This window comes from Podarcis muralis, chromosome 14 (genome assembly GCF_964188315.1).
Source record: "Podarcis muralis chromosome 14, rPodMur119.hap1.1, whole genome shotgun sequence".
In the NCBI taxonomy this organism is placed as follows: domain Eukaryota; kingdom Metazoa; phylum Chordata; class Lepidosauria; order Squamata; family Lacertidae; genus Podarcis; species Podarcis muralis.
In genome coordinates, this window is record NC_135668.1 from 36,216,343 (window position 1) to 36,242,969 (window position 26,627).

A 26,627-nucleotide genomic window follows, 5' to 3' on the forward strand; every position below is an offset into this window, starting at 1 on the left:
GGAAGGCCTGTGGCTTGAGCCTGACCCTGACACAACTCCAGCAACAATCTCAGAAAACAGGTCACAGATATAGCCCTTGCAGAAGGGGCACGTATCAGTAGTGTAAAGGTAAAGGTAAGGTAAAGGACAGCTGGACGGTTAAGTCCAGCCAAAGGCGACTATGGGGTTGCGGCGTTCATCTCACTTCAGGCCGAGGGAGCCGGCATTTGTCCACAGAAAGCTTTCCAGGTCAGCAGGACTAAACTGATTCTGGTGCAATGGAACACTGTGACAGAATCCAGAGTGCAACTCAGCCTGACACCCACCTGCAACTCACACCAAAGCAGCACTTCCTTGTCATATAATCAATGCAACACTCTTCTAAGGTGCTGAGAATTTTTTTTTATAAAAAAAAAAAGCAATAGCAGCTCTAGTAAAGTTTCATTTGGATCTCAGTACATTAATAACCGGGGACACGGGACTTGCCGATCGCATGGTCAGCGGTTCGAATCCCCATGGCGGGGTGCGCTCCCGTCGTTTGGTCCCAGCGCCTGCCAACCTAGCAGTTCGAAAGCACCCCCGGGTGCAAGTAGATAAATAGGGACTGCTTACCAGCGGGAAGGTAAATGGCGTTACGTGTGCTGCGCTGGCTCACCAGATGCAGCTTGTCACGCTGGCCATGTGACCCGGAAGTGTCTGCGGACAGCGCTGGCTCCCGGCCTATAGAGTGAGATGAGCGCACAACCCTAGAGTCTGGCAAGACTGGCCCGAATGGGCAGGGGTACCTTTACCTTTTACATTAATAACCAGGTGAATAACTGATCTGGAAAACCTTGCACCCCCTTCTTGCCACAGGCTGTGACAGAAGTCACTCGAGAATGTCACTCAGACCAGAGATGGGGAACCTCAGGGCAGGGCGGGGGGGGGGGGGGATGCAGCACTGCAGGTGTTTCTAGCCGTCCCTTTGGACGCTCCGCCCACACCACACCTTCTGCAAAGAAATAAATGCTGATTCACTCACTGTTTTCCCATGTCGGTCCTTCCCAGTGCCACACAGGATACCCCCACTGTAGGAGAAGCTGCAAAAGAACAAGGGGCCAGAGCTCAGCAGCAGAGAACAGTCTTTTGCACACGGAAAATCTCAGGTTCAATCTCCAGTTAAAAGCATCAGGTAATAGCAAGTGATGTGGAAAACCTCTGCCTGAACTCCTTGGCAACCTTATGCCCATCAGAGTGGACAGCACTAGCATAAGTGGAGAAGCAGCCTGAGTACTTACTATAAGCCAGATTCTGCTGTTCACTAAAAACCCAGTTTTGACAGCATCAAAACTGGCAGTCTTTCATTTTCTACCTTGCTGCCATGAGTCCTGTGAAGGTGTCATGGACAGGGTGTGTGTGTGTGTGTGTGTGTGTGTGTGTGTGAGAGAGAGAGAGAGAGAGAGAGAGAGAGAGAGAGAGAGAGAGACCGAGACCTTAAGAAGGAGTTTGGGGAGTTAGATCTAGACCCTTGGCAGGGTGGGCATAGCAGATTTTGACCAAGAGACATCTGTTGAGATCTGCCCTCCAAAGGAGGCTCAGGAAAACTCTCAGAGGTACCTTCTGTTATCTTTGTTCCAGACACACACTCCTCAGCTTTACCAGCTGAGATGTCTCCAGTGCCTTCCCGGGAAACAGCTGGGAATACATCTGATGCCAAGCTGGCAACTAGGGCATGGAGATGCCAGTGTGCACAAACCTCACCTAGCCAACCCACTACAGAAGGAGTGCCCTTTTGCCTGCCTAGCCTCAGGGCTCTGGCTGCTTGGCTTGCTAAATGTTGTGCCCTCCTGTCCCTCAAATGGAAGGTGCAAGGGGCTTGTCACTTGTCGGTTCAATATTTTAGAGCGTGCCCAACCATGCCTTTGACCTCCCATGTAACCGCTGGTTCTTGCAACCTGTAACTTGCCTTACGTACCATACTAATCTTAAAATTAAAGCCTTTGGGAGTCAAGAGTTCCAGATCCTCCTTGTAAAGTTAACATATGAGGGTGCTGGAGGTGAAATAGTTAAACAAGTTACCCAATCAGAACCCAGGGGGGTGGAGTCAGAGGGACTATAAAACCAGCTCTGGGAGGGGCGAAAGGGGAGTTCGTTGGGAGTTGGGTGGTTGGTTGGAGTGGGAGTGAATTGGGATAGAGTCTGTGGGGAGGTTGAGTTAGTGTAGCAAAATAAGTTGAGTCAGGAATAGTTAGGGACTAGGAAGACAAGTAAATATCTGAGAGGTGGTTTAATGAGTAAGAGCAGGTAGCGGAAGTTATAGGTCTGGATAGGCACCCCATGATTGTAATAGACCGATACCGTTTATGAAACCACACACCTGTTAAACTGCAATAAATAAACAGAAGTTTATGTTCCAATTTAACCCTGACTGGACTCAGTATTGTACCAGGTAGGGCCTGGGTGGTGGCAGTGAGAAATAAAGTGGTGGCGCAGGGATCAATAGACGATGAAACGTCCGGGGACCCTAAGTGACTGCCACACTCCTTGGATGCCTCCTTGTGCCCCAGCCTACCCTGCTCCCTCCTGCACTTACCTGAGGCAAGAGATTGATTGCATCCCCGTTTTAAACATGCAGAGGCACCTCCCCGATGGAAAATCCCAAAGACGTATCACGCTCAGTTGCCCTATCTGTGCAGAGGCCAGCAAAGTGCTGTTGCCGTTGAACGCCAATGCCGCCACCTGCAGAAAATTGAGACATTGTGGGAAAAGGTACCCTGTGGCATTAAGCAGAATTGGATTCCTTTCAGGAGAATTATGTGCCTTTTACATAGGAAGGAACTGCCTGTTGCTGCTCCTCTTTCAAACCACACCAATTTGCCCAACAGGAGCTGATCAAAGAGCTGAAAGGTAATCAAATCCTTATTATGGGGGTTTTATTAAACTGGTAACAGAAGCATGAAGGTCTCCAGAGAATGGCTGTTGCTGCTGTAGCCTCAACCACCACCTGCTACTTAGCATTCACATAGAACTGGAAGAGCTTCACCTTCACTTACAAGAGCCCTGTAAGGTAGGCTGGAATTATTATTCCCCACGTTGCAGATGGTGATAGTTAGTGGTGGTGCTAAGGATGAATATGGCTTGCCTAAAGCCCATGATAGAATTATAGAATTGCAGTTAGAAGGGGCCACAAGGGTCATCTAGTCCAACCCCCTGCAAAGTAGGAATCTTTCACCCAAGGCGGGGCTTGAACCCACAACCCTAAGATTAAGGGGTCTCGTGATCTACCAGCTGAGCTATCCGTACAAAGGCAAGATTTCAAATGCAGACTTTCTGGACCCCAGCTTAGTCTCTCAGTGCTCTCTCCCCAGGGAACGTCACCCGGTGCCAACAATGGCATGTTTTCGACAGCAGGCAAACATGTTCCAATTCTCCAAGGCTTCAAGGGACATGGTGCTTTTGGTGGCCATGGTTTTGTGCATGTGCTAGCATGTTTGTAGTGGTATTGCAGTTGCATGGAGGATGGATGCTTTTCCTTTTATAATTTGTTTATTGTACATGAACATTTTCAACGTGTCATGTTTTAAACTGGTACACTATGTTTTACTTCAAGACTTCTTGTTTGCAAGAAGCAACTCATTCATTAATTAGTCATTACGCTCATCATCAAGCTAATTGATATCCTCTTTTTAGTAAAAAATAGATATGACCCTTTTGCCCAGAGTTAACGCCTGTTTTTAGGGGCTATAAAATTGAATGGGGGCATTTGGTCCTATGGGTCTGAATGCCCCTTAAGTGCTCCCACTATCCCCTTCTAGCCTCAGTTATGCCTGTTGCCCATTCTGACTTGCCCAGGACCTTGCGCTGAATCCAATGGTCATCCTTGGCTTAACAAACTACAGTTTATTAATGAGTGCATCTTCATAAACAATAGTTTATTACTATTAGTATACAGTGGTGCCTCGCAAGACGAAATTAATCTGTTCCGCAAGTCTCTTCACCTAGCGGTTTTTTCGTCTTGCGAAGCAACCCTATTAGCGGCTTAGCGGATTAGAAAGGGGGGGGGGAGTGGGAAAAAATCGCAAGACTCGCAAGACATTTTCGTCTTGTGAAGCAAGCCCATAGGGAAAATCGTCTTGCGAAGCAACTCAAAAACGGAAAACCCTTTCGTCTAGCGGGTTTTCCATCTTGCGAGGCATTCGTCTTGCGGGGCACCACTGTATTCATAGTATTATACCTGTAGATTTCACACAATACACACAGAGAGACATGCACCAATGCAGCAACAATGACAAAGGTATTTTGGAAGCAATATGCGGAAGTGTACAAGGTGTACAAGGATATTGGACAAATAACACAGCAAAAGAATGCCTGCCCCTTGCTGTTTATTAACAGCTGCAAAAACTGCATGCGCACAATGATCAAAATCAAAGAAATTAACTTTCGCGAATTAAAGCAGGAAGTCAGGCTGTAGATATGAAATTCTTTAACATAGGGGTGGGTAACCTGTGGCTCTCCAGATGTTGCTGGATGCTGACTCCCATCAGCCCTAGCCAGCAGAGCCAATGGTCAGGGCTGCTGGGAGTTGTACCTCAATCTGGATGACCACAGGTTCCGCAACCCCGCTTTCACAACAGCTGGGTGAAGTTTATGAGATACCGAAATACTGCGTCTAATTCTACCCAAGTCTCAGAATGCATTCATCTGACGTTATGAAGGCTCCTGGTGCATACCAGGCTTCTGCAACCTGGTGCCCATTCCTGGCCACTGGCAATACTTGCTGGGGCTGAGCAGAGTTGCAGTACATAACATCTGAAGATCCCCAGGTTGAGAAGGACTGGTGTATTTTTAAGTCTCTCCTGTATTTTTATTGACATGTGGAAAAACAAGACAAAAGAAACAAATATTACCTTATCAGTGTGCCCAGCAAAGAACCGCTGTTTGCCAGTGTCTAATGCAATTGCTATAATCAGAGCATGGCAGGGGTAGACCACCACAGATCCATTTGCAGCCCACAGAGCCTGGGTGACAAAGACAAAAGGTCAAATGAGAGACTTCTGCAGGGAACGGACTACACTTCTTGCTTGAAGCATTAAGGGCCAAATACGCATGATGAATAAATTCAAGCATACTGACCCATCTGGTACTGAAGCCTCCAAACCCAATAACCCTCTTCAGCTTCAGGATTGGATCTGGCAAGAGCTTCTGGAGGAGAAAAATCAACCCATCATCAGATTTAAGATACTCTGCTAAGGCCAGGACTATGTATAATAATACAGTGAAGTGAGTCTCCACCTTTTCCATTCAGGAAAGGAATCTTGACATGCTTAGAAGTTTCCTGTAAGGGCATGTTACCCAACCAAATTATGGGATGGGAGAGGCCTCTCCTTGACATAAGGACTGTTGTTCTGTGGCAAAGCGCTTGCTTTTCAAGCAAAGGTCCCAGATTCAATCCCTGGGTAGGGAAAGGTCTTGTTGGAAGATTAAGGACGGATAAAATAAATGGCGACCCTCACACAGTGCATAGTTAAACTATGGAACTCACTCCTGCAGGAAGCAGTGATGGCCGCCAGCTTGGATGGCTTTAGAAAGCGGAATGGACAAATTCATGGAGGACAAGGCTATCCATGGCGACCATCCATAATGGCTATGTTCTGCCTCCAAGGTCAAAGGCATTATGCCTCTGAATATCAGGTGCTGGGAACTGCCGGTGGGCAGAGTGCTCTGGTTAGCCCCTGTGAGAACAGGATGTTGGACTAGATGGGGCACTGGCCTGATCCAGCAAGCTCTTCTTACGTTCTTAAGATTGCTGGCCGAAAGGCCTGGCGAGCTGCTGCCAGTCAGTGTAGATAATGCTCATACAGATGGACCCAATGGTCTGACTCGGGATAAGGCAGCTCCCTGTTTCCAGTAGCTGCTCCATGCACATATGGCTTGTGGCCAGAATTGGAGGGCCGGCAGCCACTGCTAGCGCAGGGACTGATGTGGGCAGCAATGATCATAGGAAAGAGGCCAAGACTCAAGAGATCCACAGCTTCTCCAGCCAACCTGTGGATTCAGAATTGATCCCGATTTGCTTGCACAAAAAGCTTTTGAAGTGGTAACGCCATGGCCGGTCTTTATTGAGCCTTACGCCATGATTTGTTTAAGCGGGGTGTGTGTTACATGACAATGAGCATTTATCCTGATTTGTTTACAGGGTATTTGCACATCTTACCGTTAATCATTTGTTCATATCAAACTTTTCAATTCATTTCCTCGCTGTTTTTCAAACCACTAGTAGTCTTGTTCCTTTTTAGAGTGGATCTGTTACACCAGGGCAGTGGTTTTCAACCAGTGTGCCGTGGCACCCTGGGGTGACTTGAATGAATGGTCAGGGGTGCTGTGGGCAACACTGGTCTCTGTCCCTGTTTTCTTCCCATCCTTTGATGCCTTCTCACATCTCTGCTTCCCAAAGGCTTGCACAACTGCTTTTTTTGCAGCAGCCCTGGCTATATGTTCCGCAGGTGAATGGTGCCTCTGGGAAGCACCTCTCTTTAGTGGGGAGGAAGCTCACCAGAGACCAGAGACAGCAGCAGCAGCTGCCTGGAGGACTCCCAAGGAGAGGGGAGAGGAGGCTGACACCCTCCACAAGGGAGGGTGTCTGAAAAAGTGTGAGAGGCTGTCAGCTCTGCAGGCAAGGGTTGCCATAACTGGACTCTTGAGCCCCACAGGGTTGCCGCAGAAAGAATGGATTTAGCTGGTTAAGAAAACAATGGACTCAAAAGTTTGAAGACCTCTGCACTGGGGTAAGAAGAGTGATTTAATCCACTATAAATATGCAAATCAAAAGTTTTAGTTTGTCCCTGAAACTCTCCTGCAAAATACTGACAGTCTGCAGCTATCAGTGGCTGAAGAGGCCTGATGTAGCTATGTCTGTGAAATCAAGGCATCTCTTCCAGGTAGCAAGGGGAGATGGGAAGTTAAAGAGTGTCACTTTAAATAGTACTAAAAGGCAGGATCTCTCACCATGCAACGAACTGAATCCTTGGTGGAGATCACCTTTGGTCCCATCGCTTGTGCACACACATCCTGGAAAGAGACAAAATAAATTAAAATTTTGGTATGGGAGTCAAGAACCACTTAAAGGTAAAGGTAAAGGTACCCCTGCCCGTACGGGCCAGTCTTGACAGACTCTAGGGTTGTGCGCTCATCTCACTCTATAGGCCGGGAGCCAGCGCTGTCCGCAGACACTTCCAGGTCACGTGGCCAGCGTGACAAGCTGCATCTGCCGAGCCAGCGCAGCACACGGAACGCTGTTTACCTTCCCGCTAGTAAGCGGTCCCTATTTATCTACTTGCACCCGGGGGTGCTTTCGAACTGCTAGGTTGGCAGGCGCTGGGACCGAGCGACAGGAGCGCACCCTGCCACGGGGATTCGAACCGCTGACCTTTCGATCGGCAAGTCCTAGGCGCTGAGGCTTTTACCCACAGCGCCACCCGCGTCTCCCAAGAACCACTTAGGGATATGTTATTATTTATTAGCCCTCCAGATGTAGTTGGACTGGCCAGCATGACCAGTGGTCAGGATGAAGGGGGTTGTAGTCCAACCTCTGGAGGGCGGTGGGTATCCCACCCATGTCACAGAGTGTTATGCACTCTTTGTGCAACCTTATAAAGGTAAAGTTCAGTCTAGTGGCTATATCGCAGATGGCTCTCCATAACATACAGTTTCACTGCACATACCGTATTTTTTACTCCATAAGGCACACCTGACCATAAGGCGCACCTATTTGGGGGGGGGAATTCAAGAAAAAATATGCGGCTCTTGGGGGCTTTTGCGGGAGGTGGGGGAAGTGAGAGAGCCTCGCTCTGTCCCTTCCCCCACCTCCCACAAAAGCCAGGGATAGCTGCGCGAAGCCTCCCCAAGGCAGCAGGATGAAGGCTCCCCACTGCTCTGCGGAGGCTTCACGGGCTACCCCAGAGCCGCTCAGGAGCTTGTGGGGCTGGCGGGGGAAGCCTGGCTTTCCCCCACCGACAGCCCCAAAGAGCAGGTCGGGGAGCAGCGGAAAGGCTATGGGCAGCCTTCCCGCTGTTCCCAGAGCTTGTCGGGGCTGGCGGGGGAAGCCCGGGTCCCGTCCCCCAGCCCCAGGGACCACGCATTTGCTCCATAAGATGCACAGACATTTCTACTTAGATTTTAAGAGGGGAAAAGTGCGTCTTATGGAGCGAAAAATACGGTAATACTCTCACAATCAAGCAAGAGGAAGTAGCCATTGAACACTTCTCAAGCAAGAGGAAGTAGCCATTGAACACTTCTCCTTACAGAGACAAGAGTCATCTTGCTGCCCTGGAGTCCTTTGGAAGGAAGGGTATTATATATCTTCCCCTTAACAGGTAAGAGGTTCTCTGGGAAGCAGCAATGGTGGCTCTTTTGCTGTTTCTTTCTTGAGGACTAGCAGATAAGCCTTCCTCATCTGACCATCTTTTCCAATCAAAGGTGAAAACAAGCTATGGATTTATTATTCTAGAATGTGCACTCAACAGTCATGGCTATGGTGCATGCTTACCTCATCAGAATCAACACTGACAGCCTGAACAGTAACATCCCCATTTTTGTGGGCGTAAACATGAATGCTGCCATCGCCCTCTGAAGGTGCTGGGAGAGAGGAATCCCCTCTGGCCTGTGGTTCTTCCCTCCAGCAGGTCTGGTCCACAGTGTCTACTGTCTGTACAGGCGCAGAGGTTACCCGGTGAATCTTGGGGATGCTCTTTGTAAGGAAGGGAGACCGGCGAGGAGTCTGAGAAAATGATAAGCATTGAAAAGCAAGGATCACAGTCACAAATCTCCCATTTCTAAGGAGGGCTAAATCAAGACCCTTTGCCAGATGCAACTGCCATAGAGTACTGCTTCCTGGAAAGGCAGATGCAATCCAATTCCAAAATATACATGGCTCTGGGCAAGAGAAATAGCTATCAAGGCATACTCACTCGCTTCGGACTGGTAATTTGTTGGATAAGAGACACTCTGTCCTGAACAGGCTTGCTTAGAAATACTTCCTTTGGAAGCTGGCCAACTGGATTGTCTTCTACATGAGCAACTGAAAGGACAAGCAGAAAACATGTGACAACAATCCACTGCAGGTTTGCTCAGAAATAAGTCCCACTGCAGTCAATGGGGCTGTGCTGTCAGGTAATCATATCTACACAACCTCACCTGGGACTTGCTTCTGAATAGGCATGTAAAGGATTGCACCATTAGGTTCTTGAAGACCTCTAAGGTAAACTGTCTCAAATGGGAATCGATTCCAGGACCGGAACAAGCCATGCATTGCTGCAAAAAGGACTGTATTCTATTGCTAACTCATTTCTTATTGAATTCAGGAAGGGAGAGCGGACAACTTCTGGAAGCAGGCCTGAATGCAACAATGTTCTCCCCAACTTAGGATTCCCAGAAGCTGGTACGCTGCCTCCAACAGTGGAGGTAGAACATAGTGATCATGGCTAGTAGCATCTTTTAGTACAGGGTTAGCCAATGTGGTTCTCTCCAGATGTTGCTGTACTACAACTCCCATCATTCCTGACCACTGTCCATGCTTGCTGGAGTTGATGGGAGTTAAGAATATCTGGAAGGCAGCACATTGGCTACTCCTGTAGTAGATGTTTTGCTCACATCCACTCTCATCTGGCATAAGGTGGTCTGTGTTGGATGAATTTTGTCCTGGGATGAAGAGCTTCCATTCCCCTATAGCCTCCCTTTTTTTCTTTTTTGCCTACCTGCAGCAGGATTCAAAGTGCCTTTTTGAATAGAGTCAAACGGCATCTTGGACCCATCAGAAGGAAACCTGAGCAAGAAGATCAGAGAAATGGTGACTGGTAAAAAGTGTGGAATGTAAGGAAGAAATGGTTTTGTTTCACTGCCTCAAAGGAGGATGCTGGACTACCAGACAAAAAACACAATTACACTGACTATGACCATTGGAATGTGGCCAGATGCAGCAAATTCTGCATGTTGCGGTAAACAATGTGGACAAACCAAAGAGAGTGACCACATATCAAGATACTCTTAATGAATGGTTAGCAGCCAAACGGCTTTCTTCGGGGAGCTTTCTGTATTTACACAGATATGCGGAAAATATCTACTTCAAAACCCCAACTGCAGCAACAGGAATACAGCCCAATGATGTTCCTTGGTCCCAGCACCATAGAGGTGTTTATCGGGATCTTGCCCAGTGCAGTATCACTGCCAACACTAAGTTCTGCAGGGGCACCTCTCTTCCTACTGAGCTATGTGCCAGACTCCAGAAGCTTCTCGAGAGCAGGGATGGTAAAAAGCTTATTTGGTTCAGTTGAAATCTCCTTGGAGTTGGCTAATGTTTGAGTATTCTAGTGCAGTGGAGTTGGGAAACCAGGGTTCAAATCCAAGCTCATGCATCTCACTGTGCAACCGCTGGCCAGTTACTCTCCTTCCCTCAACCTAACCTACCTCACAGGGTTGTTGTGAGGATAAAATGGTGAGCAGAGAACCACATGCACCACCTTGAATTCCTTAGAGGAAAGGTGAGATATAGATCGAGAATAACAGAGGTGCATCTAACATCTTCACTGTACAGCTTTTACCATATGATGACACACCTCTTTACGCTGGTCTTTAAGAGTTAAAAGTATTTTGTTTTGCAGGATCTCACCTCTTTTGCTGAACCCATACTGTTCTCTTCTGGTTGGAGCAGTTTTACTCTCTAAAATTGTTGGCTGTTTGGTTTTTATAACTGTTTATTATGTTGTTGTAACCTACCCTGGGACCTTGTGGTGAAGGGAAGGAAGAATTCTTATAAATTGATAAAATATGCCAAATCTTAGCAAGTTATGGAAACACAATAGTCAGAAGCATACATGAACTATAGAACTGCTCACTCACAACACACACATGCACACACACCATTTCTTTAACCTCTAAAGGAGAGGTATACCAGTTACAAAGAGAAGCAATGGAAGAAAGCTGGCATCCCACAAAGAACCACAGAAATACAATTCAGCAAACCGTACCTAACATAATCGTAGAGGTCATGCCAATTTTCACCTTTCGGCACAGGAAATGTCATTTCTCGTGGCATGGGGGAGATGCCCTGCGTTGCTAATTTGGACTGATGAGCCTCAGAGGAGGTCACACCTAAAAACATAGAAAGGATGAAGGAGGCAGAAGCATCATTTGTTAGAAAAACAGCTTGCAGAACTCCAGTATCGACCTCTAGAGAACAGTATTACACCAGCCCAATCCTATGGTATGCAAACTAGTCAGTATCCTATGACTGATTGGCAGACTGGGGTCTGTTTGTGCTATAAGTCTCAACAGCTGGAATTCATGACTTCCAATTAACAAGTGGGGCTCGGCATGAACATGTTGCAATCTGGAGTGTTCAGGGTTCCAAGCAACTGGACTGCATTCCCTGCTTTCTCAATTTTCTTCCACATTTCAGTTAGTATTCCATGCCCACTGAGGACGCTCCATCCTCACTGGTCTATAGCTGTAGGTGGTAATTCTTCATTTTGGATTTTGGGGTGAATACGAGGGGGACAAACTTGTGCCCAGTTACATAATGATCTTTGATTTTCTGATGTTGAAAAGGCTGTTCCATTTTGCTGCTAATGAGGCTGCTTGAAATGTGGATTTTTTTTGTTTTTCCATTTGATTTTCTTTCATGATGTTCTTTTTTTGATATATTGTTACACTATGTTTGTGATGTTTGAAGAAATGTTGTGAGCTGTGTATTCCCCCCCCCACACACAAAATAAAGTGGCATATAAATGATCTAACTAAATAAATGCCCTAGATATAAAACGGCTTTAACCATGAGATCTTAGCAACTATTCATGCAACTATTAAGTCAGCGATCCTTTACGCAAGTTCCTTTTAATTCTCACCTGGATCAAAGAGCAAGTCACTAGTGAACAGGTTTTTCACCAGCAGGTTGGAGCAGAGCTTGACACTTTTGAGATGGCTATAGCTTCTGTTCAAGTACAGAGAGAGGATGTAGCGGAGGTCGAGAATCAGGCAGGTCCACCGCACACTGCTGGGAGCCAGGCCCACCAGGTCTAAAAGTCAGAAACACACCAAGGAAACACCTGAATTTATATAGACATTCAACACACTAAATCTCAAACCTTACAGGCAGAATGGGCTTCACGCATTAGCCCACTTCTAATTTTCAAATGCTTTGTGAGGAAGTGGATATGATTGTGAGCTGGGATCCAGGTAAGTACCCAGTTCAAATCTCTCCTAGATCCCAAACTTCCTGGGGACCCAATAATCTTTCAGTGCCTGCTTCCCATATAAGGTATAAGCATAATCATCATGGTCTACTTTAAAGGAGCCTTAGAAGGATTGCTGTGATGATATATAGGAAGCGCTGGGAACAGTCAAAGGTGCTATTATATAGACGCCCAAAGCAGTATAATAATAATAATAATAATAATAATAATAATAATAATAATAATAATAATAATTTATTATTTGTACCCTGCCCATCTGGCTGGGTTCCCCAGCCACTCTGGGCGGCTTCCAACAAAGATGAAAAATACACTAAAATGTCACATATTAAAAACTTCCCTGAAAATTTTGGGGGTGGCAATATTTTGGGGGTGGCAAAGCTTTGCTTCTTCATCCATAACCACGTTCTATTCTCCCTACCAGATCAATTCAGAGTCTAACCAAAAACCTAGATTCTCAAGGAACTTTTAATTTCAGCCACCAGCATCCTGAGGACCAAATCAGAAGGTATTCAGAGCTACCTAAGCTTGCTGAGCAAACAGGAATTTGGTTGGTCTTCTTTGCGTTTTACCTTGCTTGGAAGCCTTGGATGTGCTTTCATAGACTGACCCTCTGGCTGCCCCACAAATAAACGGGAACTGCAGCCATGTGGCAGTTGACTTGAACTCCTTAAAGAGATTGGAAAAGGAAATGCGGACCACCTGGCTGTCCTGGAAATAAAGAAATGCAGACTATTCACATGGGTTAGCTATTTCAATAGGAAGGCAGCAAACACTCAGTTTTTAAGAAACAATAAATATCAGTAACCATGGCTGATGAAAGAAAACCTACATTTTAAGCAAAGCTACATACTGTGGCCCATGTGGACCAATGATGGGAAGAAGGCAGTTCAGGCTCTACTGAGTGATCTCTTGATGATCAGCAAGGTGTTCTAACTCCCAACTGTTTGGCTCCACCTTCTCTGAACTGTGTTCATTCCAGCTTGGTATTATAGGAACAACAACAATCTAACTTTAAGAACTAGTGTCTAAGTTTTTATGGCTTCCCTATCTTCCCGCCTCATTTCCTTTTTCCTTTTTTGTTATGCCTTTCTGACTGTCCGTTGGTGAGGAGGGTCTTTTATTGCCCCTCATTAAGCTGCTCTGGGAGGTTTTTTGGCTGAAGAATGGAGTAAAAAAAAAAAGTTAAGATTAAACTAGCAGTGTGAAGGGTTTCACTCGAACTTTTCTGTATGCACAGCAACTGCTCTATAAGTGAGCCAGGAAATGGGGAAGCTCTGCCGGGCAATGACTCTCCATTCGTGTCCCACAGTAATCTTGTTCCAGAGGCCCCCTGAGATTACTTCAGGCCTATCTTTGACAACCGTAAGGACTAGAACTTTGCATTTCATAAAAGTGAAAGCTACAATGCTCACAAAGCCAAGTCTGCAAAGGTGAATGGATCAAGGCCTCCAAAGAGGATAGGCCCACTCGATGGTACCACAAAAGGTACTGTAAGAGATCTGCATTGCCTCAGACCACCTAACATTGCCATCTTGCTCATTTCATTACACAACTGGTCATTAATAAATAGGAGAGAAACTCTCACCCACCTCTGTGGCAACGTCCAAGTGCACCACGAAATATTTGGTCGGTGCCGGCTTGAAGAGGATGTAGAGGTAGCGACCGGTGAGACCCAATGACTGTGTACTGGTCTTGGGGAGCTGGAGGTAGTTACTAGCAGGCACAGCACCACTGATGCGATACACCGTCCCTTTCAGAGTCTTGTCCTGGACACAGGAGGATAAAATAGATGGAACAGCTCAGGTAAAAGAAATCAAGTCACACAGAAGCTGGAGTACAAGGCTGGAGGAAACCAAGGATGTATGTAGCATAATGGCAATTAACACAGCATTAAGGAAATATCAGCAAAGGACTTAGTGTTCCATTTCACTCTCCCTGATGTGATCCCCAAGTGGAGGGGAACAAGGATCCAGTTCAATTCCCAGAAAGCTCCAGGTTTGAGACCTCCAGCAGATGGAAGTCCTGACACATATGAAAATGTACATGGCTTTGGTGGGAAGGCATATGATGCAGAAACCTTCCTAAAGCCAAACAGGTCTGTGGCTGGCCCAGCCTTCTTCAACCTGGTGTAGTGGGTCAGTGCGCCTGGCTGTTGACCAGAAGGTTGGTGTTTCAAACCCACCCAGGGATGGCTGTGGGCAGGATTTCTGCACTACAGGGAGTTGGACTAGATTACCCTTGGGGTCCCTTCCAACTCTACAATTCAATGATTCTATGATTACAGGGGTTTTGGACTACTACTTTGTTGTCCAGATATCTGGAGGCAAAGGTGCCCTTATGCATGCTACTTTTGAGTTCCATTAGGGAAAGGCACGATAAATTTGTCGCTCTTTCCATCTCCCCCCTATTCATGGAAGGGAGAGCTCACATGCAGCAGTGGTGGCAGTGCCACACTTGGTCGTCTGCAGACTATTTCCACTCACCACAGGCGACCAGCTGAGTGCTAATACCAAGGCTACGTTTAACTACCCAAGAAAGGATCAGGAACTTCTGACACTACCATAAAGGTTGTCACATCGCCCTCCTTCGTGGACCTTTTCCATTCCTCAACTTTAAAGTGCTTGAAGATGTTTAGATAAGGATGCTGCCACACTGTAGAGAAAACAGATCAGTTAACCCACAAACAATGTAATTCCTGCTCTTGAAACTACTTCCCTCCCTTTACACAAAGCAGGATTGTCCCTATGCTATCTTCCAAAATTAGAATTAGCCTCCTAAACAGAAGGACAGCTATGAGTCCCGGGGGGGGGGGGTTGCATTTTTGCTAAAATGATCTCATTCTCTCAATTTTCCCACTGTTAAAGATAATCAGTAGAAATGCTATCTTACTTTCCAACATCAAAAAATGAAGAAAAAGAAATAAAAACTTAGCCAAGGTATATGTGAGAAGGTCCAATGCCTATAATGACCTTACTTTTAGTAAGGGGGTGGGGGTTGATTCTTGTTTTGTTCTATGTGACTTTTTGGGATTAACACTTTTAGTATATTCTGTTTTCCCAGATTGTATTTTACTTTTTCTGTTAAGGCACTGTAAGTCCTACTGAGCATTTAACTACTGCATATCAGACAGATATCTAACAGGTGAAGACCCCCCTTCATACCAAAAAACTTCACTTGTTGAATTTTTACCTGTCATGTAGCTGCAAAATGTCTGTAACAAGCATAGATGCAAACTATTTTTCCTAGCAGTATTTTTGTGCATTGAGCTGCATGGCAGACAGAAATATATGAAGAATAGTTAGCAGTGCCTGTTATGCACTGTTAAATGTACAGGAGCTCAACCCAACTAGGAAAAACAATAATGTATCTCAAACAATTAAAGGTAAAAGGTAAAGGACCCCTGGACAGTTAAGTCCAGTCAAAGGCGACTATGGAGTTGCGGCACTCATCTCGCTTTCAGGTCAAGGGAGCTGGTGTTTGTCCACAGACACCTTTCCAGGTCATGTGGCCAGCATGACTAAACCGCTTCTGGTGCAATGGAACACCTTGACGGAAACCAGAGCTCATGGAAACGCCGTTTACCTTCCCGCCACAGCGGTACCTATTTATCTACTTGCACTGGTGTGCTTTCAACTGCTAGATTGGCAGGAACTGGGACAGAGCAACGGGAGCTCACCACATTGCAGGGAAGCTCAGTGGTTTAGCATCCCATATCTCAAACAATACTGCAGAAACGAGTGGGGAGGCAGGAATGGGGAAGGGGGAGAGAATAAGCCTGTTGTGACTCATGCCCATCATACTATATATAAAAATTTTTCCCTAGCACAGCTCCTGTGCATTTTAACACCAGTATGTGAGACAGAAATCTGATAGCTGGACTTTGTTTAATCAGGGATGGTAGAAATCACCACCAGTTGCATTTAATTCATCTTGTGCAGCCGTTTAATACAATATTGCATAAGCAGAGTTCCTGTGCATCCCAAGCGTCCTTCCTCTTGGGGAGGATGGAAGGCTGGACGTCTGGCAACTATACATCTGCTCAATACAATACATGCAACTTACTCATTCACTTATTCATTAATTGCCCTGTAACACAGCTCTCTGAGCAACGTAACAAGAAATGTTTAAACACAACTTGCAAAATGTTAAAAAGACCCCCCCCCAAAAAAACCCTCCCCGATTAGGGTCCAAACATCACAACTAAAAAGATCCAAAACATCACAGACTATTTCATATATATACTGTATATGTATATCTACCCTGGGCTCCTCCTGGGGAGGAAAGACAGGATATAAATCCAAATAAACACACACACACACACACACACACACACAGCAACTCATCTAGTCCTCCAGAAAGCCAAAATCATCTCATAAGCACTAAAAACATAAGAACTGCGTCCAGTCACGGCTGCCTACAGGCAGAAATCCAGCAGGCGAGGAGATGCGTCTCCCCTCATCACAGAGAGGAGCGAAAAGGCTACACCTGGCGAATTTCTGCCTGTCCTGTCATGCTGCTGCTGCTTTGAAAGCGCAGGAGCCCTGTCAGGAAACAGCAGCAGCAGCAGCAGCTCCACGGGTTTTCTTTGTCTCGGAATTGGTGGGGCTGTCGGGGACTCTTCCCTCTCCCGCCCCGTGGATGCTCAGACTCCGAGGAGCCTCCAAACCAGTCCCGCCTGGCCGTGCAGGGGTCCTAGTGCCCCTCATTTCCCCAGAGCCCAATACCCGCCCTGGCTCCCCTGCCCTCCCGCTCCCCTCGGCGGGCACCTCTGGCCATGGCTGCCCCGCTCTCTCTGCGGCTCCGCTTCAAGCCCGCTCTCCCTTCCCGCCGCTGCCCGAGAGGAGCGCGCCCAGCCTCCCAAACCATAGAGTCGCCTCGGGCGGACTGCGGAGGATGGAGAAAAAGCCTACTATTCCGCTAGGGCTAGAGCGGCCGCCCTATCACAGAGTTCATGGAGAGAGTGACAAGCGACGCTCTCGCTTCCGATTTCCGTCTGGGCGTTCGAGAAAGCACTTCGCGCGCTCTCAATAAGGTGCCGTGGCCTCTCTGCAACCATCGTATCTCTATGGTGGGCCTGTTCCCATCCGTTCTATTTACGCAGAAGAATCTATAAACCGCTTGCCCGTAATGCATTAAAACCCTCAGAAAAGCAATAGGAGACGCAACATGTAGAACTCCTTTGTTATGTCAACTCCAGGCAAAAGGAGCAAACTAATTTAATTATATGGCAAAGAGAATGCAGCCGCTTGTGTTGGGTTGATTTCGCTTGGGGAGAAAAGCTCTGTGTGTGTGTGTGTGTGTGTGTGTGTGTGTGTGTGTGTGTTTATTTAGGGCACTTTATATCACGCTTTCTGGTGCTAAAATCAAACTCAAGCTGCTTACGATGAAAATATAAACCACCAAGAGCAATCCCTAACTAAATGTTTTAAATAGTTTAGATAATGGGGTGTTTTATTTCGTTACTGTAGCAACTTCAGGGTGAATACTGGCGCCTATTTTTTTAGAAAAATAGCACTGCACACACCCATGTCAAAACCATAAATGAGAACTATCAGCTCACTGTGGGGAGGCAAATCCAGTGCTTTTTTTTCTAGGGGGACGCTAGAAGATTTTGTGAATCTTTGGCCTCATTGAGGGGCAGTATTTCAATATGAGTAGGAAAATGAGAGTACCCCTAAACATTTTTAAAGGAAAAAAAAGCACTGGTCAAATCCATATGACTTTCTTTAGGTCAGGCTTTGTGACAGGTATTTTAGGAAAATAAGAAGCTATCCTAACACCAGTTTGTTCCCACCTAGCTCAGTATTGTCTACACTGGCTGAAAGCTGCTCTTGAGAGTTTCAGAAGGGGCTTTCTCAGCCCTACTGGGAGATGCAAGAGATGGAACACCCAGGACCTTCTGCATGCAAAGCAGCCGCTCCAACAGACCAGCAGTCCTTTCTTTCCTTCACAGGCACACGGAATTGTTATGCATGGAATAAGGGATGTGTTTTCTGCTCCGTTCGGATTGCTACGCAAACTGTGTTTTTGCACAAAGGGTAAAGTCCACCAAGGTCACAAGGTAATTTCAGTCTGGCCATTTTGGCTGCAAATGTTAAAGGACTGGAAGAAGATTCGGTAAGTTTCTTGTTGCAGATTCTCTTATTAAGCAGGAGACACTTCTTTGCACTTTATTTTTTTAAAATGGTTTGTTTGTTTTTTAAAGTATGACTTTCCCATTTTTCCAATCTGCCCTACGGACCAGAGATCTGTCCTTTTTTTCTTTTCTTTTCTTCTTTTTGCAGCCAATACTGCAGTGGCAGAGATGCAATATTTAACTAGGAACTGATTTGCACATTCCTTTGTTTTTGCAGGCATGGATCATGACAACATAGAAAAGCTGGCGGCAGAGCTGCATAAAAAGGGGAGTTCCTGGAGCCCTTTCCAGGTGGCAGCAAGCACCAGCTTGGTCCTTTATTTTGCCTGGGCCGGATCTCTTGCCCTAGGCTTGCGCAAAGTGTATTTACAGGTATCAGGGGTTACCACCGTTTTAAAATGTTAGAGACCAGAGCAAAGGGCACAGGAGAAGCTCCAGGTCTGTGGAGGGTATGGGCAATAAGTAACTTACCACAAGGGGGCAGCAGAGCACACATCTAAAGGGTACTGGATGATTGTGAGAAAGGGAATAATTAGGTGGGGTTTGGCCAAGGGCTGGGGACGAAGGTCGGCAGTTCGAATCCCCGTGCGGGGGTGAGCTCCCGTTGCTCGGTCCCTGCTCCTGCCAACCTAGCAGTTCGAAAGCACATCAAAGTGCAAGTAGATAAATAGGTACTGCTCCGGCGGGAAGGTAAATGGCGTTTCCGTGCACTGCTCTGGTTTGCCAGAAGCGGCTTAGTCATGCTGGCCACATTATCCGGAAGCTGGACACCGGCTCCCTCGGCCAATAAAGTGAGATGAGCGCCGCAACCCCAGAGTCGGCCACGACTGGACCTAATGGTCAGGCGTCCCTTTACCTGGCCAAGGGCAGACTGAGGTTGGCTGGGCTGTGCATGATACCTCCGTATTGATCATCCTCCATGGCCTAGTGACTAGATACAAATAAATTAATCTACAGGGAGCACCCCACCCTATCTCGCTCTCTGGTTTTATCATCTCCCCTTTTACATATATTTTTGAGACTGGCCCCGGTAACCCTTACCAAAGGGATGGCAGACAAATTCATTCAATGAATGAATGATGCATCTTAGGGAAGGACCAACTCTCAGCCGTAGAGCACAGGGTCCCAGGCTGAATCTTTGGCATCTCCAGGTAGGAGTGGAAATGTCCCTTGCTTGAAATACTGAATACCTTCCAACATTTCTCCGATGAAAATAGGGATGTCCCATTCCATAATGATAATTTTACTATTTATACCCCACACATCTGACTGGGTTGCCCCAGCTACTCTGGGCAGCTTCCAACATATATAAAAACATAATAAAACATTTAAAAAACTTTCCTATGCAGGATTGCCTTCAGATGGCTCGGGGGTCAGAGAACGCCATAGCCTCCAACATTTCTCCAATGAAAAGAGGAAAAGGAAAAGCGGGACACTCTGGGATCAAACCAGAAACCGAGACGGCTTCTCCAAATCAGGGACGTCCCTGGAAAAAAGGGAAACTTGGAGGGTCTGTCACTGAGCAAGATGAACCAACTGTTTCATGTGGTATAAGGCAGCTTCCCATGTTCCTAATATCCATGCCTTTTGCAAAACTCACCAGCTTCTTTCCTTTTTAATCCAGGTGCCATATGTACCCTCCAGTGTCAAGCAAGTGAGGAATATGATGTCGCTGCTGCAGGGGCGCTCTGGGAAGCTGGTGGATTTAGGATCGGGTGATGGCAGAATTGTAAGCACGTCAAAATGCACCCGAGGGTGGGGTTGCCAAGGCTGTTGGTGCACGGCAAGGATCAGCATCTGCCTGCAACACTCACTGCTCGGTTGTGATTGAGATAAACGAGGAATAAATGACCTTTTGTTGATTGGGTGGGGGCTGTTTAATTACAGGGATGTTTTCTGTTCTAACACTGAGCTATATACGTGCTTCCTCATATTTAACGCCAGAAATCCTACCCTTTGCGGCTGTACATTGTTTCAGGGGCTAATCCGCACCGTACATTTAAAACATGCTTATACCGCTTTCACAGTCATAGCTTTCTCCCAAAGAATCCTGGGAATTAAATTCTGCTAATTTCACATTACGGACGCGGGTGGCGCTGTGGGTAAAAGCCTCAGTGCCTAGGGCTTGCCGATTGAAAGGTCGGCGGTTCGAATCCCCGCGGCGGGGTGCGCTCCCGCTGCTCGGTCCCAGCGCCTGCCAACCTAGCAGTTCGAAAGCACCCCCGGGTGCAAGTAGATAAATAGGGACCGCTTACTGGCGGGAAGGTAAACGGCATTTTCGTGTGCTGCGCTGGCTTGCCAGATGCAGCTTTGTCACGCTGGCCACGTGACCCAGAAGTGTCTCCGGACAGCGCTGGCCCCCGGCCTCTTGAGTGAGATGGGCGCACAACCCCAGAGTCTGTCAAGACTGGCCCGTACGGGCAGGGGTACCTTTACCTTTACCTTTAATTTCACATTATTATTATTATTATTATTATTATTATTATTATTATTATTATTATTATTTTGTACCCTGCCCATCTGACTGGGTTGCCCCAGCCACTCTGGGCAGCTTCTAACATATACAAAACATAATAAAACATTAAAAAGCTTCCCCCTTCAGATGTTTTCTAAAGGTTGTATAGTTACTTATCTCTTTGACATCTGATGGGAGGGCGTTCCACAGGGCAGGTGCCACTACCAAGAAGGCCCTCTGCCTCGTCTCCTGTAACTTCATTTATTGCAGTGAGGTAACCACCTGAACGCCCTCGGTGCTGGATCTCAGTGTTCAGGCTGAACGATGGGAGTGGAGACGCTCCTTCAGGTATACTGGACGGAGGCTGTTTAGGGCTTTAAAGGTCAGCACCAGCACTTTGAATTGTGCTCAGAAATGTACTGGGAGCCATTGTAGGTCTTTCAGGACCGGTGTTATATGGTCCTGGCAGTTGCAGTTCCCAGCAAACTATATTTCCTAGGATTCTCCATAACCATTAAAACAATAAAAGAGGGTTTAAATGTGTGCAGATGTGACCTGCGCCATGAAACTAGCACAGCATTAGGCAACAGACAATGTGCCTGATTCTAGCTGCACTTCCAGGTGCTGGAGGCTTACAAACAAGGCTTCAGGCCGACTGTTGGCTATGAGCTCAATCCATGGCTTTTACAACTGTCCAACTTCCGTGCCTGGAGGGCTGGATGCTATGGAAAGGTTTTCTTCCGGCGAGAAGACCTTTGGAAGGTAAGCTCTTCCCACACGGAGGCAAGAAGCTAGGCCTGTAAGGAGCAAACAGAAAGTGGAAGAAGGAGCTGTCTGCGGTAGCCATCTCACCTGCATCTTAAGTGAAGCTCAGGAGAAGCAAACGTTAGCAGCAAGGCTTCCCCTAAGTTTTGCAACTTCCAGATATTGTTGGGCCCCCAGCTGCTATGAGCACCAGCAGCATGGCCAGAAGCCCGGGGTTGATGGGAGTTGTAGTCTAACAACATCTAGTGATGGGAGATGTAGTTCAACACCAACCAACCCACACTGGTTGCTCCTGCTATATAGTTTAGCTATGTGTTGTGAAGCAGTGTTTCCTTGTGTTTGTCCCAAATCTCCCAAGGTTCAGCATCACTGTTTGGCCCCAGTTTCTTTTAAGAGAGCGAGTTCCGTAGCTGAACTATGTGCTGCAATATCTGAGACCATGGGACTGTGCTTTGCCTCCCAAAGCACAGTGGGAAATAGTCCAGTCCAGAATAGAAAACAACCATTGAACCATCTCTCTTGACTAATTGTCTGCTGGTGCTGGTGCTGGTGCTGTTGTTTTAAGGCAGATCTCTCTGACTGCAACAATGTCACTGTGTTCCTGGCTCCCAGCTTGGTGAGTAGTTGCTTGTCTCTGTTACCTTAGCAAAACCAAGGATGGTCAGTGCAATGCCCAGGCTTCACGATATCTAATAGACTAATGCCTTCAATTAACTGGCAGGAGTATTATGCATTCAGTCTTATGAACCTGCCCCGGTCTTAAAATTCGGTCTGAAACCCTATTTCTTAGGCTCACCTCAGTATCCATTAGGCTGGTGAGTACTGGAGACAGGGCCTTATTCGTTGTGGTCCCATATCCTTGGCACTCTCGCCAAAAGAACTGCATATGACCCAATCTTTCTTAAGTCGTAAAGGTCTGTTTAAAAACAAATCGCATTCTATTAAAAAGTGTGTTGGGTTTTGAACGCCTGCTGTTTATCCTTTCTATAATTAGGTGTTTGCTTTCTTGCATTTATTAATTACCTTCTGTAAGCTGCCCTGAGAGGGCTGCATCTGAAAGGCAGCATAGAAGCATTTTAGATGGATAAATTCCTTGTCACAGCCAACAAGTGGAAAACATCTTCTGCAAAACACTTGCTCTCATTTTCCCCAGCAGAAGGAATTGTCCCCATCTGCTTCGTACTGTCCAGCCTCTGTCCTAGAAATCAGTCGAGACATAGAAATGAAAACCTTATACTAACAGTGGAGGCAGCTCCATTTGAGCAAAAGGGGCACAGCCTACCAGACTGTGTGTGCCTGCATCTGCCTACTTCACTTGCAACCAGCCTGGGGAGTCAGCTTCCTCCTCCTTAGTCCCTATATAACTCAACAGGATAACTAGAATTAGTTTTCTGCACCTGCTTGCTAAGGTGTGCTTGGTTTTTTTAAAAATCCTACTCCTGTACTGACAGCCAAAGGGGATTTAACAATCTTCACCACATACTGATTTAGTTGTTTTGGCAGTGTCTTTCATTTTAACACTGTCTGCTGGCTTTCCTTTGTGGGACCAGGTGGCAACCGTTGCTAAAGAATGACGATTGCCCTAGAAGCGCCCAGCAGTCTTGCTGAGACATCACTACTGTGTGCTCTATTTACACTGCTGCTGTGTAGTCACCACAGCCAGATGCTGAGCTTGCCAGCTTCCCCCACCCCAACTGCAAAGTCAGCCGAAAGCAAATAATGTTGCTTCATTTCTGCAGAGGCTGCAGTTTGAAATTCACTATTCCCAAGTCACCTTATGCTAGATGCTGGTCAGTTAAGAGAGAAATTGGCCCAGTCTTCTCTTTGCAGCTTCCAGGAGTCACCTTGAAGGGTTTCCTTTAATTGATTTAAGTCCGGAATTACCAAACTGAATTCTTTCTGAAGGACCATCTGGCTCTGTATGCATCGTCGGGGGGTGTTTTATACATAACCCTGCCTCTGCAGACTATCATAGGGTATGCAGACTGAAAACAGGTCTTTTTCGCTGTTCCCACTGCTGCACAGGAAGAGACATCATCAATTTGCTTCAGACACCTTGTAAAAACACTCAGATATTTCAAGCTCCAGTTAGGCAGTTATCAGATGGTGTTGTTTTAGCTCAAGAAGAGGCTGATCTATTCGCTCATTTTATATTAAAACCAAAACATTATGGCCCTGTGTCTCCTCCCATGTCCCTAATAGATGCTGACTGCCTTGCTTCGATGAATCTTCTATGTTAGGCAATGGTAGAGGAACGTTCACATAAACTCATCACATAAGCCACATGAATCAAAGGAGCAGTTACGGCCAAAATTCATAGAAATAGAACAATTTTTCTGTAGGTTTTCTTTTAGTTCATGCAACAAATGATTATGCTTCAGTCTGAAGTTCTATACAGCCCAGTGGTGGCTGGTCCCCTTTGGAAATGGTAGGGCAGAAAGCAAGTGGCGCCAGAGCCAAGGACAGGCAGGGCCAATTCAGGGCAAATCCACACCATACTTTTACAGCATTTTCAATACACATTTAAAGCATGTGCCTCCCCCCACAAGGAATCCTAGGAACTATGGTTTCACCTGCACAGAGCTGCAGTACCCAGCACCCTTAAACTAGTTCCCAGGATTCTTTGGAGGATGTGTTGAATGTTCTTACATATGCATTGAATGTGCCTTCAATGTATGGTGTGGACCTGCCCTAATTCTTGTTTCGTCCCCATCCTCTTCCCTGCTGCATTCTACAAAGGCAACCCTGAGACTAAGGGGCAGAAAAGGGATAGGCAGTTCAATTCCTGGCCTGATAGTTAAGCAAGGAGGCATGAAGATGGGGGCTGAGGGCAGATGGAGGTTGGTGGGACTTTGCCCTAACAGACCAACTTCTGCTGATAGAGAAGCACTTTTGCCCTCCCCAAGGCTTTTTGTCCGAGATTCATTGTCTGTCAAATCTTGCTGCTGTCAACGTCATTGTAAAGCAGGCCTCTCTCGGCAGGTCCCGCTCCTGGAGAAAAAACTGCTTTCAGAACTCCCTGATGGGGCCTGTGTGGTGGCTGCCCGCTTCCCTTTCCTCAACTGGACTCCTACCAGCATTGCTGGAGACAGCTTAGAAACAGCCTGGGCCTATAACATCATGGCAGTACGGCAAGCAGGCAGGCAGATGCCCAGCCAAAGGCTAAACCTGCTCCATAAAACTCAGCTGTGCAGGGAAAATGGAAAGGATGCATGAAATCAACAACAGTGCCTTTTCTTTTGCTAGTAGTTGTCTTAACTAGTGGGGGGGGGGGAGTTATTGGTTTGTGTTTGCTTTTGCTTTACTATATATTTTGTATTCTTGTTTTATATTTTTTCTGTTGTGAACCACCCTGGGATCTTCAGATGAAGGGCGGTATACAAATTTTAATGATGATGATGATGATAGGTTAATCATAGTCCCGCAGTTCAGATGAGAGGGCCAGTAAAAGAAATTGCCATAAATAACCACACACTTATGCCAAATGCAACACCACGACACTAGCAGTAATCCTTTTTTTCTGTCTCCCCACCCCAACCTGCAAATAATGGCTTTATCACCTTAAGGGGCTGGTGGGTACTTGCAGATACCAGTGGACGAATCTACCCACATTTTTTATTTCAGTTTATCCTTTTTTCCCAGTCTTAAGTTCAGTTTACCACATTGGTTTGCAATTTGTTTCCCTTAAAACCAGGCAGATGGCCTTCTCGGTAGTGGCGCCCGCCCTGTGGAATGCCCTCCCATTAGATGTCAAGGAAATAAACAACTATCTGACTTTTAGAAGACATCTGAAGGCAGCCCTGTATAAGGTGTTTTTTAATGTTTGGTGCCTTACTGTGTCTTAATTTGTTGTAAACCATCCAGTTTCAGTGCCAATTTTAATATGCCCATTTTTCAAACAACTTCCCGCTTATATAATGCATATTTAAATGCTACTTTCACTGGCATATACATATTTTTACACAATTTCCTCTAACATGCATGATCTTTTGGTATGAGAACTGCGTTGCAAATTTCAAAGATAAGCTGCTTTTTAGTTTGCTTAATCATTCTGGGAAGTATGAGTTAGGCTGATTCCCACTGAAATATGAACCCACCCAAGTTTCTACACTTTACACCTTTACAAACACAAGTAAAGATGAAGAAATTATCCTGGGAAGTATGTACGCATCATAAGGAACAAAGAAATATTAATGTGACTATGGAAAAAAAGGAATTGGCATGATTTAGGGCAGTATCCAACTAATGTGTCCAGTCAGGGCAATTTCTGCCTGTGCAGTGGAATATCCTTCCTCTGCTCCCCCTGTGTGCCCCATATCCTCCCCAAATTTGTTCCAGAAGGTTGGGGGAACCCCCATCATAGATTTAGGGAGCACACAGAGCAGAGGTCTTTGCACTGATGGAATGAGTTATTTAACACTACAGTACTTTGGATACAAGATTCCCCAAGATTACTGATTTGGTGTCAGTTAAGTCTTCATATTTAAAAATCATCTTTTCCATGAAGTTTGAAATAAGTCATCATGCCAGGTTTCTGCCAGGAGGAGGGAGAGTGAGAAGTCAGGGTGTCCATAAATCTGTATTTTGGGAGAAAAGAATCTCTGACCCAAATTGTGTGTTGTGGGGTCAGTCAGTGCATAGGGGTTCCTACGAAAACCAAAGACCATGGGTTAAAGTTAAAAACTAAGTATAAGCCCAACTGAATGGCTGAGGAACAGTCTAGAAGGCTGAGGCTGCTGTCAAGAGATGCTAGATTTATTTTGTTGGTGCAGTGCAGAGAGATGTATGTAATGTTTTCTGGTTTCTTGAACCATGATTAAAAGATGAACATCAGGCTGCAAGCTTGTGCATTCCTGCTTTTCAGTTTTCATGATTTAGCATGCCATCTGCAGAGGGAAATATTAACCATGGTTACCTTTAAACAGATTTTACAAACCAGCCTCAAATCCCCAATATTGAACTCAGCTTTGTTAAAGCTAGCCATAAGGAGTGTTGACCTCAGTGCAGACTGCAACACTGCAGGACAGATGGGCAGAAGATAGATTGGAATCTCCTGGTGGTTATTTGC

General features: G+C 46.3%; 2 protein-coding genes across 6 annotated transcripts in view; one reads left to right on the top strand and one right to left on the bottom strand.

Annotated features, from left to right (window-relative positions):
• WDR90 (WD repeat domain 90) overlaps nucleotides 1-17,095 on the bottom strand; it is a 45,691-nt gene extending 28,596 nt beyond the window's left edge. For 2 of the 3 annotated variants that reach the window (XM_028705335.2, XM_077918380.1), the window contains exons 1-14: nucleotides 16,970-17,095; nucleotides 14,764-14,855; nucleotides 13,793-13,969; nucleotides 12,773-12,911; nucleotides 11,856-12,026; nucleotides 10,980-11,103; nucleotides 9,711-9,778; nucleotides 8,925-9,034; nucleotides 8,504-8,734; nucleotides 6,964-7,026; nucleotides 5,092-5,160; nucleotides 4,866-4,976; nucleotides 2,552-2,697; nucleotides 1,001-1,058 (exon numbers count right to left, since the gene is read on the bottom strand). In XM_028705335.2, coding sequence (XP_028561168.2) covers nucleotides 1,001-1,058; nucleotides 2,552-2,697; nucleotides 4,866-4,976; nucleotides 5,092-5,160; nucleotides 6,964-7,026; nucleotides 8,504-8,734; nucleotides 8,925-9,034; nucleotides 9,711-9,778; nucleotides 10,980-11,103; nucleotides 11,856-12,026; nucleotides 12,773-12,911; nucleotides 13,793-13,969; nucleotides 14,764-14,855; nucleotides 16,970-17,069 — 1,659 coding nt within the window. In that variant the 5' untranslated portion in view covers nucleotides 17,070-17,095. Of the gene's footprint in view, nucleotides 1-1,000; nucleotides 1,059-2,551; nucleotides 2,698-4,865; nucleotides 4,977-5,091; nucleotides 5,161-6,963; nucleotides 7,027-8,503; nucleotides 8,735-8,924; nucleotides 9,035-9,150; nucleotides 9,482-9,710; nucleotides 9,779-10,979; nucleotides 11,104-11,855; nucleotides 12,027-12,772; nucleotides 12,912-13,792; nucleotides 13,970-14,763; nucleotides 14,856-16,969 lie in introns of those variants that run through there. The other variant, XM_077918381.1, reaches the window with a different exon arrangement.
• Nucleotides 17,096-17,154: 59 nt separating this feature from the next.
• LOC114583949 (adenine nucleotide translocase lysine N-methyltransferase-like) lies at nucleotides 17,155-26,400 on the top strand. 3 transcript variants are annotated; one of them, XM_077918382.1, is made up of 7 exons: nucleotides 17,155-17,235; nucleotides 18,002-18,320; nucleotides 18,557-18,711; nucleotides 19,964-20,068; nucleotides 21,416-21,556; nucleotides 22,125-22,175; nucleotides 24,542-26,400. In XM_077918382.1, exons 3-7 carry the CDS (start codon nucleotides 18,559-18,561, stop codon nucleotides 24,773-24,775), a joined length of 684 nt encoding a protein of 227 aa, XP_077774508.1. In that variant the 5' UTR covers nucleotides 17,155-17,235; nucleotides 18,002-18,320; nucleotides 18,557-18,558; the 3' UTR covers nucleotides 24,776-26,400. The 3 variants fall into 3 exon arrangements, with proteins under 3 accessions (XP_077774508.1, XP_077774510.1, XP_028561169.2); XM_077918384.1 differs by lacking the exon at nucleotides 22,125-22,175; XM_028705336.2 differs by lacking the exon at nucleotides 17,155-17,235 and having other exon boundaries at nucleotides 17,517-18,320.
• Nucleotides 26,401-26,627: the final 227 nt, after the last annotated feature.

What these genes read in the sequence shown, in the direction of transcription:
- LOC114583949 (XM_077918382.1), top strand. Translation starts at nt 18,559, where the DNA reads ATGGATCATGACAACATAGAAAAGCTGGCGGCAGAGCTGCATAAAAAG. An exon ending in TGCGCAAAGTGTATTTACAG is followed by an intron (nt 18,712 to 19,963) that starts GTATCAGGGGTT and finishes TTTTTAATCCAG; the next exon opens with GTGCCATATGTACCCTCCAG. An exon ending in TGTTCCTGGCTCCCAGCTTG is followed by an intron (nt 22,176 to 24,541) that starts GTGAGTAGTTGC and finishes CTCTCTCGGCAG; the next exon opens with GTCCCGCTCCTGGAGAAAAA.